At 33.3% G+C, this 17,523-nt stretch overlaps 1 protein-coding gene across 1 annotated transcript; it reads left to right on the top strand.

Annotated features, from left to right (window-relative positions):
• The first annotated feature begins 1,313 nt into the window (after positions 1-1,313).
• On the top strand, positions 1,314-13,487 carry LOC149795865 (uncharacterized). Its single transcript, XM_089965795.1, has 2 exons — positions 1,314-2,391; positions 11,673-13,487. The coding sequence occupies exons 1-2, from the start codon at positions 1,347-1,349 to the stop codon at positions 12,215-12,217; spliced, it is 1,590 nt and encodes a 529-aa protein (XP_089821921.1). The 5' UTR covers positions 1,314-1,346; the 3' UTR covers positions 12,218-13,487.
• Positions 13,488-17,523: the final 4,036 nt, after the last annotated feature.

Below are 17,523 nucleotides of genomic sequence, written 5' to 3'. Positions count from 1 at the left end.
TTTTCTTTCTTCTTTTAATTGCATCTTATGTATCATGGTCAACATTTTGTCTCAAGGTCAAGGTCAGTGACTAACTTTTCCTCCTGTTGGTACATTCACTCTATTGCCCTCCAAGATAAAGCCATGAAACTTGGATATTTTCTCCATGTGTATCCAGTAACTCTTGAGGTCATATGTGTAATATCTATTGAGTAATATATGTAAGAAAGAATTAGAGTAGCTTTACTTGCTACCAAGTCACCATCAAAAAGCAGGTCACACTATTAGTTTAATTGGCAATATTAAAATTATCAAGTGACAATGGCTAGTTATATCTAGATGACCATACAAATACATTTGTTGCATTGTACATTAAGTATCCTTATTTAATTTATAATGACAATGAAATAAATTTGTAGTACAAGAAGTGTCCCTCTCAAGATATGTAAAATGATCAGTGATTATTTTATTAATGACTTCTTTTGGAGCATTGCATGGATTAAGTAATATCACAGAAGGAATCATTTTGTTAAAATCAAAGAATCTTTTGCATTTTCCAATATATTTGAAACTGTTTTGTATATTTCTGCAGTGTGCTTAATTTTGTCTGTGATTGAGGGTTGTGCCTACCTGACTTTTGTCATGTTTCTATGAAGTAAACAAGATGTTTTCTTAAACTTGAGTTCAAAACCTGACCTTGTTTATAAAGTTAGTGGTTTTTTTTGGTAGGAAATCTAATATGTCACATGTCAAGTGACATCTGTATATAAAGAGATATGTTTTACAATTATCTAATAATGTTTTATGATCAGTCTGTGGAATCACTTATATTTGTGCTCATATCTGAGAGGAATTATTTAAATTATTCATTATAATTACAAAGTGCTCATTGACCTCTTTGGACTAAACTGCTATTTTAGGATTATTAAGAACTCTTTCAGAGATATCTGATTATATCATTGTGATACATCAAGACATTCAAGACCATTGGAATTCACATGGAACATTTTCTACTTTTTTGACTTTTGATAGGACATTTAGGATTATTTTGAACTTAATTCACAAAAGTAAAAATCTTTTTTTGAATTTCCACTTTATATTCTAGGGAAATAAAGTTTGTTGAATTTTATTCAAATTGTTGGTTTTTATTTCTTTCTGTTACATAGTTGAAGACCACAGAGTCATAACACAACTCAATCCTAGTATGGGCAGATGTGTCATTTTCTTGGCATTTTTAGTGTCCTTGAATCATTTAATTTTAAATTTTTCATTTTGTGGATTTTTAATTTTTAATTTTTCATTTTGTGGATTTTTTATTTTGTTTTCAGTGCATTAAAAATTCAGAAGTAGAAATTGTCCAAGAACCAATGGAAGAAATTGAGAATGGAAAGTCAGAAGAACTAAGAGTCGCAACGGATGGCAATACATATTCCATAAATGAAAATGATGCAGAAAAAGATTCATTATCAGCTTCAGATGATGAGAAGAAGAAAAGAGAGGATGAATTTCCTTCCATAAAAATCAAGGCAGTGGACAAAATCTCCAAAGTTAGGTACCAGCTGTTCAAATATTTCTTCACTGACCTGTCTGTTCAAGTACATTTCTCTGAAGAGGAAGGATGTATATATGTGCAGGGAGAGAGTAAGGAGGCTGCTGAAAAAATTACAGCTGACATCCAAAATGCATTCATTGAAATGACTAAATTTCAGGAATCAGATGTTAACATAACTGGAGAAAAATATGAACATGCAAAACAGCTCCTTGAAGAAATGAATAACAGTTCTCCAGAGAGAAAAGTCTACTGTTATTTTTTTGGTCCTTGTAATATTCATATTGTTGCCAGAACTATGGATGAAGCCAAGGCTGCAAAGCACAAGATAAACCTTCAACTAGGAAATATTAGGGTTAAAGATCACCATAAGAAATCTAGTACACATAATGACAGTAAAGACTATAAAGAATTAGCTTCAGTTTCTTCTGAAAGTCCATTTCCAGATAATGCAAGACTGTCATTCACAACAGCTGAGGGAATCAGAGTCTTTGTATACAGATGCTCTATCCTGCAGGCTGAAGTTGATGTCATTGTCAGTCCAGCAAATGAAGATCTCGGACATGCTAGTGGAGTTGCTAAGGTCATAGCTGATGCAGCAGGGGGTGAATTTACTGAAGAATGTAATAGATACATTAGGAAAAATGGAAATTTGGATGTAGGAACTGCATGCATAACATCAGGGGGTAATCTAAAATACCCATTTGTCATTCATACAGTTGGACCACAGTGGGACAAGTACAGCAAAACATCAGAAGGGGTACAAAAATGCATGGATGATTTATGGAAAGTGGTGATTGGTTGCTTTTATAAAGCTGAAATGCTGCAAGTGCACTCCATAGCTCTACCAGCAGTCAGTTCAGGTTGGTTTAAATTTAGCATGGAGCATTAGTGAATTGTAAAGTTGGCTTGGTTTATACAGCAGAAAAGTTTCATGAGGACTGGATGAAAATCCTACATAAAATCAAGTTGTCTTCCAGATTATTGTAATTTCAGCTAAGTGAATTTTATTTGGAAGCAGAAAATAAAATGTGCATTGCTGTGAAATAAGGTAATCACACAAGAAGAGTTATTACATGTAGTATTATTATTAATATTATTGTTAACCAAAAAGACAATTTTATTAAAGCCTCTGCTAAAATTCTGACCTCTATGTGGGATTTATCAATCCCACATCAACACAAAATTTTTTATATTTCTTTTCTGACCTGCAAAACCTCACAGATATGTTATGGATATTTTCATGTTAAATATTAATTTGCATACACAGACTTTAGTAAAATGTCATACATGAATATTATGGAAAACTACCTACATGTCTTTTTCACCTCATCTCCTGCAATTTGCAGTGTGAAACTTAATAAAAGCAAAAGCTGTGTTGGCAATATGAGTAGGAAAACTATGTCTAGTTTCCAGGCAAATGTGTGACTAGCATTGAATTATAAATATAACCACATTACATGTAAAATAGAGTACAAGTCTATCATGTGTTGTTGTTAGATTATGAGAGTTTACTTTTTGTCATAAAACCACTATGTGAACAAAAGATGTTCAAAGCACAATAAAACCTCCATTTCAAGTATCCTGAACAAAAACCACTTCACCATAGCAACCATGTGCCATACACTACCTACACTATATCAAAGATCAAAACAAATGATACCACCTTCCAGCTCAAATCACTTTCTTGTGGTTTTATTTGGGAAATTCTACTTTATGTGTTGTCTGTTATTTTAAAGTTTTTAGTTTGAAGTATAGAATCAGGCTTCTAAGTGCAAGTTGAAAGCTTGAAAATGTATGTAGTCTTAACTGTTTGTGGAGTTGGATAATATAATGCACAGAATCTTAAGTTGAAGTTCGTTTCTATACACATATGTTTAAAGTTGCAGGTCATGGTAACTATGTAAAACAACAAATCTGTACTAAGACCAATAGTATGTCAAGATTAGAAACTCATTCACATGTTGAAATGCATATTTGCTTCTGAAAGTTAGACATTTTGTTTTTACATCAAATCACATAAAATAGATGCAAGAATTTCAATCTGAGTATGAGACTGGGTGTTTGAGATAATACAGATAATGGTGTGACCAGTAAATAGACAGAGGGTCCATGATGAAGGACTGCACTGTTTGGGAATATGTGCAGTGTTTGGAGAGAACTTTTTTCTTTGTTCCATGTCGTGTTCACAGACAGATAGAGAGATAGATAAAATACCTAAATTAATTAGCCAAAAACTGTTCCAGGTACAGTGTAAACTGATTGATATTTAACAAGTAGATGCCTTTGGTTCTTTAGAAGTTTTGCTTGGAATCGTTTTTCTATTTAGAAAGTATGTTTGTATTTATTTTTCTCATCATTTAGTCACCTCTTCTTGAATCAACAAACTGTCTTCAATCTCAATGTGTCACCATCACCTCTTCTTGAATCAACAATATGTCTTCAATCTCGATGTGTCACATAGTCATCTCTTCTTGATTCAACAATCTAGTGTCTTCAATCTTGATGTGTCACCATCACCTCTTCTTGAATCAACAAATTGTATTCAGTCTTGATGTGTCACTATCACCTCTTCCTGAATCAACAATCTGTCTTCATTCTTGATGTGTCACTGTCACCTCTTCTTGAATCAACAATCTGTATTCAATCTTTATGTGTCACATAGTCACCTCTTCTTGACTCAACAATCTGTATTCAATCTTTATGTGTCACATAGTCACCTCTTCTTGAATCAGCAACCCATCTTCAATCTTGATGTGTCACTGTCACCTCTTCTTGAATCAACAATCTGTCTTCATTCTTGATGTGTCTGAATCGGACATAGTCACCTCTTCTTGAATCAGCAACCCATCTTCAATCTTGGTGTGTCACTGTCACCTCTTCTTTAATCAACAATCTCTCTTCATTCTTGATGTGTCACATAGTCACCTCTTCTTGAACCAACAAACTGTCTTCAATCTTGATGTAAGTGATAAATATTTTTTTGAGCTTTCAAGCAAATACTTTCCTACTGGCTTTGCATTTGTCTCATTTAGATTTTCCTAACTTGTACTTCAATTGTATTTTCTTGATCAGATTTGGGTTTAACATTGAATGGTATTCACAATCTGAAGCATCCATCTACTTTGCTATAAACAATTTTTCTAACACTGTTTCAAAGCTGTGCCATTGGACCCGATTGCAGTGGGGAACAAAAACTACATTCTACACTCATATTTTGTGTCTGAACATGATAAGTTTCTATGTATATTTTTTTCACCCTTTGATTCTGTAAGAAAGGGGAAGAAACTATAACTTGGCAAAATGCACCATTTCTTGTTCTATTACTTTTTTAACCAGGACCCATATGATCTTGCTTATGATTGTAGGAACTTAATTGAACTTCATTATTTTGGGGTTTTGGTCAATAATCATGTTCCAGGCTTGATACTTTGATTTTTAAAATCACTTAAGTATCTAGTGTCAAGCCAGATTCTTCACATCATGTTGTATATACTGTATATTTTGTACATAACAGATAGAAGGCCTCAAGGTCGATTTGTTCAGTAACTAATTGAGTTACCTTCTGTAAATAAAGTTTTTATTATTATTATTATTATTATTTAGCAATGTTTTATGTGGATTAAGTGAATGTTCTGCATTATTAATATTAAGCTGTCTTCCAAATGATGGTAACCTCTGCTATTTGGCATAGTTTAAAAGAATGAAAATCACAAGATAGGTTGTGTGTTACTGTGAAATAAGGTAACTCCATTAGAAGGGTTATCATTTACAGTTTTCTATTGTGTGAGCTCCCTGCATATAGGACCTTCAGTTTCTTGTCTTGGACTTGCAGTATTGAAATATTTGGTCCAAGTTTTTAACTTACATGGTTGTAAAGCCAAGAGAACTTATGGCACTGCGTCAGTTCTGCTTCATTATATAGATCAGCTTGAAAATCTTACCTGATGATTGACGTAATGTGCAGTCAGGGACTTAGACTTTGTGTGCATGCAGTTTGATCTTCCCCATCAGAAAGTCTCTATGCTGCAGCAGACAAACCAGATATTTATGTCAGACAAACAAATTTGGCTCTTAAGTATACCAGTAATCTATCTTCTAACCTATATAATCCCACAAAAAAAACCTTGTATGCTCAAAAATCAGATTTCAGTTCACCTTTTGGATATGAATTTGTCCTCACCTAAAAGCAGCAAAAATTAGTTTTGCCTATATTTCAAAATTATGTATTTCCAAATCACCACCTTGTCAAAACCTCCAAAATATAATATTTTATCTTTACAAATTGGAAAAGTCCTCAACAAAGCATCTCACTCTGTCACAATTGACACAGCACCATCTTGAACCAATTTAAAGATAAAGCCACCACTGAAATTTCATCTGTTTTCCAATCTTTTCATTACACAGTGAAACCTCTAAACAAACATATTTTGTCAGGGGCCTTGGGTAAACAAGTGGTCTGTTACCTGAGCACTCACCTTTACTGATCACTGCTATCTCACCATTGTCCACATGGTCAAGGGCTTAGCCAATGTGTGAGAAAGCTTGCCAGTTAAGCATCTTGTGTCTTGCTGAAAAATGGTGTTAAACCCAAAACAACAAGATCAACATTTTGTCATCTTTTCAGATTCCTTTTCCTCACTGAAAACCTTGCAAAACCTGAAATTTGAGAAATTGTCTTACAAAAACGTGATTTGCTCTGGAAACAATATTCTGTACTGTTGGTGTTGTTGATGTGGGTTGATGCCACTTTTAAGTGCATGATTGGCTAAAAAATAAAAATTCATGGCAGCCACTATAACTGGTGGGGGAAGAACCCAGGAAAACCCCAGCAAAAACCACTGACCCACGGAAGCTGCTGGCAAGCTTTTTTACATACCCCATTAGCAGAGCCCAACACTTGAATATGCACAGACAGAGGGGAGATGGCATTGATTGGTAAAGGTGAGCACTTTAGACCACTCTGCCCCCACCCCCAGGACCCCCCTGGTCACTGTGGCATAAAGAGTAATGAAAGGGCAGATAAAGCAGCCAAAGCCACCTGCCATCATCTGTTTTGCAAATGGAAGGGTCCATATTATTATCTCAAATATTGTATAACTCGACATGTATTTCATACTGGCAATATATATATATATATATATATATATATATATATATATATATATATATATATATATATATATATATATATATATTGTGTGTGTGTGTATGGAATGAAAATTCCTCAAACAAGCTTCATAACATCAAACCCATCATTAAGAGATTGGCATCCATCATATAGAACAAATGACAGTGTGTGTGTATGTGATTTTGATTTTTACCTTAGCTTTAAAACAAATTCAGTCATATCACTATGATGTCTGCAGTATGGCAGTTTATAGTGATTTTAGCACTGGGGTATCATGCCACAAACATGTAGTATCAAGTTCCACCCATTCACATTATCCTGACACCAGATTGACCAGTCCTAACACTATCCCTTTAATGCTGAGCAGCAAGCAAGGCAGTTGTAAAACCATTTTTAATAGCCTTTGTTGTTACTCAGCTGGGGTTTGAACCCATGATCTCCTGCATCTGAGGCAATAGCTTTAACCACTTAGGCCACTGGAACAGGAACAAATGACAGAGATGAGGTGGTATTGTTCTGATTGTGTATAAAACATACATACATGACTTATGCATACCTCCTGAAGGTTGAATCATTAATGGAGTGTGCACCTTGCCAGTGTCCATTGTCAATAGAACACATTCTTGTCAAGTGTGATGACTTGTTTCCTATGAGATGGAAGTTTCTTATGAACTCGATGAAATATCTTTATGATCCTGTTTCACCAGGGAAAATTTTGAATTACTTGAATGGCTTTTATATAAAACTAACCATTAATTTTAAGGATTTCTTATATTTTATCCTGAAGTCTACATTTTATTTTTTTTAGATACATTTACATCGTTCCTTTTACTCTTTTATAGTCTAGTACTTTGTTTTGCCTTCTTTTTGGAGAAGTCATTTCACACACACACACACACACACTCACACAATCCTGCCTCATCTTGTGTCTATCAGCTTCTCAAAAACTAACAGTTTGAACCAAATGAGGCATAGAGGATCCAGAAAAAATTATTTTCTTGTTTATGCAAAATATGCCAATCCACCATTAAATAAACAAACCTCTAAAAAACTTATGAAAATCCACTAAACAGAATTTTACCAAAAGCTCACTGGCATGTAGCCCTATCAAATTTAAACAAATTTTGCCTAGCTCCTGTCACATATGGCCACTGTTACTGAAAATAGAAAAACTTGTAAACAAACTTTTAAATAGACTGTGTCCAAATTTAACACAAAAAAGACATCCTGACATGAAGGCCTTTTACATTTGTACCAGTTATATTGCTGCACCTTCAAATATGGCCATGATTACTAAAAATGGAAGAAAAAATGTTTAGATAAATTTTTCTAATAAAACATCATAACATAATGTAACAAAATTTAACAGTAAGCATCTTGCCATTAATGATTTTCATATTGTACAAATAATACCAGTCCACAGAGATGTCAACTGTTCTAATATCTTAGCTAAAAAGGAGAACATGATGTGTGTCAGAATCAATGACAGTTTTTCTTAAAGATGAACTAATTATATGTGTGGTACCACAGGGATCAATTCTAGGTCCACTCCTTTTTCCCATTTTCATAAATGATCTGCCACTGACAATAGGCAACTGTATTTCATCAAATGACTAATATGCAGATGACACCACTCTTCAGATTTCAAACAGGTAAAATCATACCTTTGGGTAGCCTTACTTATAATATATTCCTGGTGTTAGGATAATGGTATAAAACTAAATTAACACAGATAAGACTAAATTATTAATGTTTACTACCCAGCAAAAGAGAGCAAAATCAGGAAATAACAATCTGAATCTTAAGTTGACTGAAATTTGTCTTCAAATGGTTACCCATGACAAATTCCTTTGTTTGATGAGTGTCAACAATTTGCAATGGAAAATGAACATATTCAAGTCATATGCTATAAAGTTCATTCATGTATGTACTTATTCAGGAAGAAAAGGTTATATATAGGTAATATATTACAAAAGCTGTACACCTAGACTACTGTAATCATTATTTGGGGAAACACTTCTGATACAAATATTTGCAAATTTTTCAACTTGCAAAGAATGAGCTTGCAGACCCATCCTATATAGTGCTGAAAACATGCTAAATGTAATGAATGATATTAAAATGTTAACAGCAGGTAATTGAACAAATATTTGTTTTGAGAAAAGCTAAACTTATGCCCACTTGGGTCTCTTGTCCAGATACTGGATCCTGAGTTGTTTAGGTCATCTGGCAATAATGTCAGTTGAACCTAAGATATGGTCTTATGTCCATTATATATTGTCTGTCTTGCATGATCCATTTACAGATTCTCAAAAGAGTACTTGACCTGTTTGCAAGTCATTTTTACTTGGAGGATTCTGACATCAGGACCTTTCAGATTTGCTCTGTTGATGGGTCACATCAGCCAATATGTCTTCCATTACTAACAATAGAATAACCATAAAATGAATTTTTTCTCAAAAACTGCTGAACCAATTTTGACCCAGTTTGACAGCATCCTATCATGAATACCTCATAGCATTACGTGAATACTAAACAACTTCTAGAAAACCACCAAATAAAATTTTACCAAATTTGATAGAATGCATCCTTCCATACAGGGTACTCAAGTTTATACACATGATGTCAATGTACCATTAAATATGGCCACCATTGCTGAAAATACAAAAACTTTTAACAACTTTGAAGAACAGACATGAAAAGATGTAAAGTTTATGCAATGATACTTATATGACATCAGATATAATTACTCTAAATAGAAATATGTTGAACAATATTTTGCCCAAAAATAACTACATTATGATAAAAATGTTACAGAAAGCAGTCAGGCATAAAGGGCTTCACAGTCTATACATGTGATGTTGATCTATCTTCACATGTAACAGACATTGCTACAATCTGAAGAACATTTAAACAATTTTATTTATAAAAACTGCTCAACAGATGTTAACAACTGTCATGGAAAGTATTGTAGCATAAATGCATTTAAATATTGAAGAAATGTTGATGATATGACATCAAATATGAAATATAGATGCAGAAAATAGATAAACCTTTTGAGAATTGTTGTCATAGCATTTTCAAAAACAACATTAGAAGAAACTTCTAAAGGAAGCACCCTTCCAACCCAGATTTTTGGACCAGCTGCTCATGCTATTGACTATCAGACAGATCAGCAACCTTAAGCTCACATGGTTCCCTTGTTGACCATGGACTTCCATTTTTAGAATCCTATAGAGAGCTATGTATCATTATTATTTTTAGGCAAGTGGAAAGACTTTTTCAAGTCCTGCCAAATATTCTGACCCTTTCTTTATCCCACAGCAAGGGCCAGGAGAATTTTGTCTGATACAACTGGACTTGTGTCCAAAACTGAAGCATTTGAAATTTAAGGCTATTTTATATTTAAAAAATGACAGTTATTGTGTCCACAAATACATGTTTTGGTGCACAGATTATTCAAAACTGGTTCAAAGCATCAATTTTGCCTTTAAATTTCTGTATTCAGAAAATATATTGTTATGTATATTTGATTTAATTTATATTTGATTTAATTTAATTGTTTGTAGGTTTTAAAATCTTTTTATTTTTAATTTCATTATATGTCAGAGTAATATAATTTTGTTTTCTAGGAATTTGATATTTTTCAGAATTTAGTTTGAATGATCGAGGCTGTACTGGACTATGTGCCATTAGACTTGTAGATACCTTCTAAACCATTCTAGAACGTAATCACATGACCCTCGTCTGGGAATCTGTTTTGCATCTCAAGTTACTGTATAACCTTTGTATATGGAGAAACCAGGCAGTCAGGCTTCTAAACACTGGAACGTAAGGTGTTTATTTTGTTGTGACAGTTTGGAGTTATATTTGAACTTTTATTCAAAAATTACTTGGATTCTAAAAGATTAATTCTTTTTCCTGGAAATATTTGAGTGCTCATACAGAATTCTTGGACAAAGACATTTATTTAAATTTAAATTCAAACACCGGAATATTATTGACTGGAATAAAAAAGAACTGTAGATGATACAGCACCATAAAGGCTGCAGTATACGTCATCGCCTTTCATTTTGGATTTTTCGTTGGGACTCAAACTTGAATTCATTAGAACTTTTCATTACTAGGACTTCTAAAATTTAATTCGTGGATTATTCTTGGATTATTTTTGGATTTGATTCTTAAAACTGTAAGTTCTTTTTTTTTCTTCGTTTTTACATTGTTTTTCCAGGGAAATATTTATTAAATTTTTCAAAGTTTGTTGTTTTCACTCTTTCTTTTGTTACTATTTATTTGAGCCTAAACAAGTAACATAAGAATATCTTTTTTGATGCAAGTGAAGTTCCTTTTGAATTAATAAATCACTTTTGATCTTGGTGTAAATTAATGAAGACCTCAGTAGCTTATAAAAGTATGTTTGTCTAATTCAGATTTTTCTACTTTGGACCACTGTTGATCTGATTATTAATTTCATGTTCTGTTTGGATCTGCAGCATTTTTCAGGGACCACTTTTTCTCCTAAGATTTGTTTCTGACATTATTTCAAAATAGGTCTTTTCTACAATTTCGGTAGAAAACTACATTCCACACTTATATTTTTCTGAATTGTATACATCTCTACAATGATTGTTGATATAATTTGACTCCTTAGAAAAAGAGTAAAAGTACAATACCCACATTGTCAATTTTCATGCAAATGTGTATAAGCCTTTTTGGGGATATATGGATGTAGATGAACTTCATTAAGGCCATTCATATTTTGAAGCCTCAATCACATCATATATATTTTCAGTTTGACTTTATTTTTACTATACCTCAGGAAAATTCTTATTAGATAAACACTAATATTTTTTATCTCAGAAATGAATATATCTCTCTTCATGACATTTGCTTCTTACAGCATCTAAAAAGGGCATCACCTAACATGCTGCCAAATCCAGGTTTGTGATATATCTGTAGTGCATTTAATAATACTTTCTATATGCAAAGACTTTATTTTTTTTTCTTTTTCAGGAATCTGTGGAACTCCTATGGAGATATGTGCATCTCAGTATCTCAGTGCGGTTCTAAAGTACAGCAAATCTGTGAATGGTATAGGGAGTCTAAAGGAGATTCACTTCATTGATGTGAATGATGCAGTTCTTGACTTGATCACACTTGCATTTTCTGCATCTTTAGAAGATAACAAAACAGCATATGAACACTTTAATAGTAGGTTGAAAAATGTTCTTGCAACTTTTGGACAGTCTTCATTATCAAAAAGTTTCAAATTGATCACAGTTTGGAATAAAGGAGGTTACATATCAGAAGGAGATGCAACAAACTATAAATTCAACAAGAAAAAAAGCAGATTCATGTTTTCAAAAATCCTCACTGTTCTGATCTACATTGGTGACATTACAGAGAGCAAATGTAAAGCCATTATCAGCAGTGAGGACAAGACTTTGAAGTCACAAAATGGAGTTGCAAAGTCAATCAGGGCAAAGGCAGGGCAAAAGTTTGATGCATGTATGGCCAGCTACAGAGTTTGCTGTCTAGCGGTAAATTTTTTGACATGATTCAAAGATGTGCATATTTAATAATGCTAATAATCAGAACATCAGTAGCTCTAGTATCTGCTCATTAGTTTAGCAGTTATTCAAAAGATATCAGTCTACCAATCATTCTTTGACAAGAGTTCTTCAGGACAAATATGTCAGTCCAACAAGTTGTCATATCTTTTTTATCTCAGAAAAGCGGTCTGCAGTAGAGCACCCAGCTGACAGCAGTGGTAAATTCACTTTGACAACTTATCTTAGGCCAGCTGCCTCCCATCAGACTTACAAATTCAGCATTGCAAATAATGTATTACTGCCATGAAAATGGAGTTGTTTTAGAGTTCAACTAACTTTAATTCATTAATACATCAAATTCCCTCCCCATCCCCAAGCTGATGTCCTTTCAGTCTCTGTTTAGGTTAGTGAAGGATAATATACAATTAACAGAGCTTGGCAAAAATGTCAGAACTGACTCATGATTTTAATTCTAGACCTCCAGTTGCTTATTGTCAATTACTAATTGGAGCTGGCAACTAGGGCAAAGGCAGAGATTAAATTTGAGGCATGTTTTACCAACTCCAGAGGTCGACTTCAACAGGTAAAGTTTTAGAGATTAATAAAACGTTGATATTTAATCAATTCTAATATACATTGAGTGCCAGAGCATTGGTAACTCTGCATTCTAATTACTTTAGAATTTTTTTTTTTAAAGATATCTGGATACCAGTTTTTTTTAACAATAATTCATTAGACCCAATTATGTCATCCATACATGCTGTCAAGCCATACTTCAGTCTGCAGTAGAGCACACAACTGACAGCAATTGTAAGTTCACTTTGATAGATTGTAGTTGGCTATATGCCAATGAGTATGATGTCAAATTCAGAGTGCAATGCAGTAATAGCATATAATGTATTACTGCTATTAAAATGTAGTTGTTTTGGAGTAAAACTAATTTTTTGCAATACTTACAAGTTATTATTGCCAGATTCCCTCCTCCCCTCCTAGTCTGATGTCCCTACAATCTCAGTCCAAGTCAATGAAAAACAATATTCTAGTTGTCTGAAATTGACAAAAGTATCAGAGTTGGGTTATGTATTTTAATTGTACACCTCCAGTGTTAATTTTTAATTAATATATAGAGCAGGAATAATCACCTTAGACTTGAGACTAGCACCTGGAAAATGCAGTAATTGCTCATAAAGAATATATAATTAACATTAGTTTTATCCCCACCCCAAACCAAAAAAGCAAGTTGTGTTTTGAAGCAGCCAAGACACTTGCAACTCTCACTAAAATACAAAACAGAGAAAGACAACAGACATTAGACACAAAAGAAAGCATTGAATTTACAACATTTTGCTTAATTTTATGTTAAATAGACATATTATTTGAAAATTTTATCTGTTGCACCTTCCTTTTTTTGGCTCTCTTGATAAAATGGCAACTTTGTTGGTATTGACTTACAAAAAGAGGAGCAATAGCACCATCAGTTGTTTTAAAATAAGTTGTTGTAACCATAAATTATTTTCCAAATAACTGAACCTGCCATAGAGATATGTGTGTCTCTCAACCATATCATATCCTTTAATCCTTCGCTATGGCTTTTGCTTGTAAATGAAAATTTAAATATGTGAATAAAGAACAAAATATATGTATGGGTATATTTCTGTCTTCATCCCACTTCAATCAGAGCTACGAAAACTGATCCTTCTGCAATACATGTTTTGAGAGATCCTTTGTTTCATGTGACCACTTTTTGTTGGCAGGTTTTACTGTGCTATACAATTTCACCCAAAAAAAAGTATTTTATGCCAGTTGTTAAAGCTGTGCATTTTATTTTACAAAAAGTGGACAGGCTAAATACAAAATATATAATACTTAATTGAGGTGCATTTCTGGTCAAGTTTGACAGTGAAGTTATTATGTGATGGAGGATAAATATAAAGATTAGTTGTTTTTGCTGATACCATTTTCCTAATTAGAACCTTGGTTACACATATTTTGTTCTAAAGGTCTGATCTGTGCTGATACACAATGACATATCTATATTTCTAAAATAGGAAAGCAACATGATTCCAGTCTGATCTATTAACCAGAAGACTGTTCTTCTTTTCCTTGGATTTTGTTTCTTTTGGGTGCTCAATGATTTCATTAGTTGTCATTAGTAATTTCTACTGTCTGTCATATCCTTGTTTGTGTTCTTTATATGTTCTCTATGGTCTTTACATAATGTTCATATCTGTGTCCCTCTTCATAGAATTTGAGAGTTTTCAATACTTCTTTAGCAATGCAGTGCTTTTTCATTTTTATCCCTCTAAAAGTAATCTGTGCTAGGGCCAACAAAAATCCCACAAAAAAACAAATATGTGTGGTTCCAGTAGCCTGATCTAAGCTATGTTAGCAGCCCAAACTACTACATTTTTAATTATCTGCTACAATTGTTTTTAGAAATCAGTATTGATCATGTCCACTCTTTCACCTCTGAACTGACAACTGTAGATTAGAAACTCTGACATGAAAATATTAGTTGCCCTTCCTACCATATATTTTCCACCATTACCTGAACCACAGATTTGGGCAGGGGGAAGGAGGAACAAGTCTGTCTTGAGTAAGTATTACACATACATTTCTTGTTCCATTCATTCTTTATTTCTTGCATGCCCTTCAACAGTTGATGTTTCTCAAGGTGAGGGTGCATGCAGTCATTTCCCACTGCATGTGTATGCATGTATTGATGCAAATTTGTTGCCTTTGGCCATATGATTTGGTACATGGCAGAAAGTTGTATTACTACAGGATAAAGGTGCTCATTCTTCCACTTGGATCATCAGCAGATAAATCCCAATGTTCACAGGATAGGTCTAGGGCAGTCTTCCTAAAATTGGGAAGTCAGTAACTTGTTTAAAGGTAGGGGTCTGTGACTTCTTTCTGGAGAATAGATATCTCTATCCTTTGCATGACTGGTATCAATGACATCACTGGAGCAAAGTTGTTAGCTCCCACAAATAACCAACTTGTGTTGCTGTGTCATTAAACACTCAGTCAAAGCAATCAAATATTATACAGGGATACACAGGTCAGTTGTGAAACACTAGTGGACTTTATTAAAATATAGGATCTGGAATCAAAGTGATTGATGAGTTTTATAATGTACAAGAGTTTATGTACATTTATAAAAAGGGTCATGTATCTGATTGGCTGAATATTTTTACTCTTGAGACCAACATTTTGATAGATTTTGATCAAACTTGGTAAATAGGTTTATATTATCAAAATCTGAACTTTATGAGTGAGATCTGGGTATATTAATGATGTAAACTTGCATTTGAATATCAGCGCTCTATCATTTATATTTCTAGTCAGATTTTGATCAAACTAGTTGGAGGAATTGATTTTGAGAAAGATCTGTGCATGCTTGTATTTATGATGTAATCTTAGTTCTGATTGGTTGAGCTTGTTACCTACCTTGATCTAGAGAGTATATGTTGAATTAAATTTGAATAAAACTTAGTAAATAGGTTTGTATTATTAGGATCTCATATTAATTATGTTTGTTTCTTTGGAATGATAATTTACTTGATGTTTGTGAACTAGATACAATCAATATATAAATTTCAAGGCATAATTTACATACGGATTTGTTCTTACAATACTAGGTAAGTATGGTTTGTAAAATGGTCAACTGTTAAATTATGTAAACTTAAAATGAGGGATATTAAACACACTTGGGCCTTTTGTTTGCAAGTGCTTTTGTCCTGAATGCTCATCCATACAAATTCAATTTTAGCAGCATAACTTTCCTTTTTTTGGTCTCCATTTAATTTGTGATGCTCTTTTATTTTTTCCACATGATGTCTTTCCAGATCCCAGTGCTTTCCATCCCTGAACTTCCCCACAATTTGAACTAGAAATGTTCAACTTGGGTCAGTGATAGTCTTAAGGGTAGATTGTGATTGTGTTTGGTATTTTGATCACTATCATAAACAGCAAATAATTATAGAGTTGTTAATCTCTCTAGTGCAAGGGTTTGCTGGTGTGATTAGTGACCAAGTGACAGCAGGGGACTTTTTGGTCATAATGTACAAACTATTGAGATTCCCACCCACTAGCCATATACACTCTCTGGAAATAAAAAATTTAAATGTATGCATGTAGGTGGTCTTAACCCATCTGTCCATCCCTACCCCAGGTACTGTCCCCTTAGTCATAACTTTTATATGTTGACATCCTCAACCTAGTATATACTGTACTTACTAGACATGAAAAGACAGTTTTTTTATACATACAGCTGATTTTGTCCCCTGGGTTTATTCCTACCCCTATGGATTTACCCACTGAATCATAACTTGGAAACTACTGTACTGAGTTCACCACAATATAACAATATATACACTTACTGGGCATAAAAAATAAACATTTATTCTGGTCTTGATCCTTGTGTCCATCATTATCACACAGGGATGAAGCCTCTAGATCATGGCCTGGAAACTAATGAGATTCCCTACCATATAGCCATGTACATACTAATGGGGCTTGAAGATGAATGCACACACCCAACAAACATTTGTCTATGAAACTTGTTAAGCAAGATTTTCACACTTTGAGGTTGAGGTCAAAATGAGGAACTGTTGGGATAATTGTTTTAAAAACAAAGAATTCTAGCTCAAAATAGTTTATTGTCTGAAACAGCTAGGTGAAATGAATTGAATTCCACCATAATCAATTATAGAAATATTAAATCACTTTACTGAAAATGAAGGCTGTACTACCTTGAAAGCGATGTAAAAAATCCAATATAATACATTTGATGAATTGTAATTGCTTTTGATCCTAGGATAAAATAGTTTACAAAATGTCAAAAATGTCATTTATTGCAACAGATTACATAATCCAAAACCTAATGCTTTTGTAAATAGTTGCTATTTTATGATCATTCCTTGGATATGAATGAAAGTGTTGTGTAGTTACAAAGAGAGTGTTTAGTCATCTAAGCTTCAGTTAGGAGGAAGTTTGTTATATAATGCAAAGGAAATTCTTTTCCTGCATAAATGCCAGATATATTTTATCTTGTGTTTTAAAAAATATAACTTTACTTGTGGCTGCATCACTCATTAAAATATCATCCTTTTTGTACCACACAATGAAATATGTCCAGTATTAACCAAGAAAAAGAACATACCCTCTTTTTAATTTTTATCTCTGTTTTTCCCTACAGTGTTTCTAAAATCCTTATAATAACCTTATTTTTGTGGAAGGAGTACATGTCAGTTTTTGTTTGAGATAATTTTTTTTAACCGGATGAAAAGAGCCTATAATGATTCATG

This window comes from Sinohyriopsis cumingii, chromosome 7, assembly GCF_028554795.1.
Source record: "Sinohyriopsis cumingii isolate HCF-2022 chromosome 7, ASM2855479v2, whole genome shotgun sequence".
NCBI classification, from domain to species: domain Eukaryota; kingdom Metazoa; phylum Mollusca; class Bivalvia; order Unionida; family Unionidae; genus Sinohyriopsis; species Sinohyriopsis cumingii.
The sequence above is the reverse complement of the archived record's forward strand: the minus strand, read 5'-3'. Positions and strand labels throughout refer to the sequence as shown.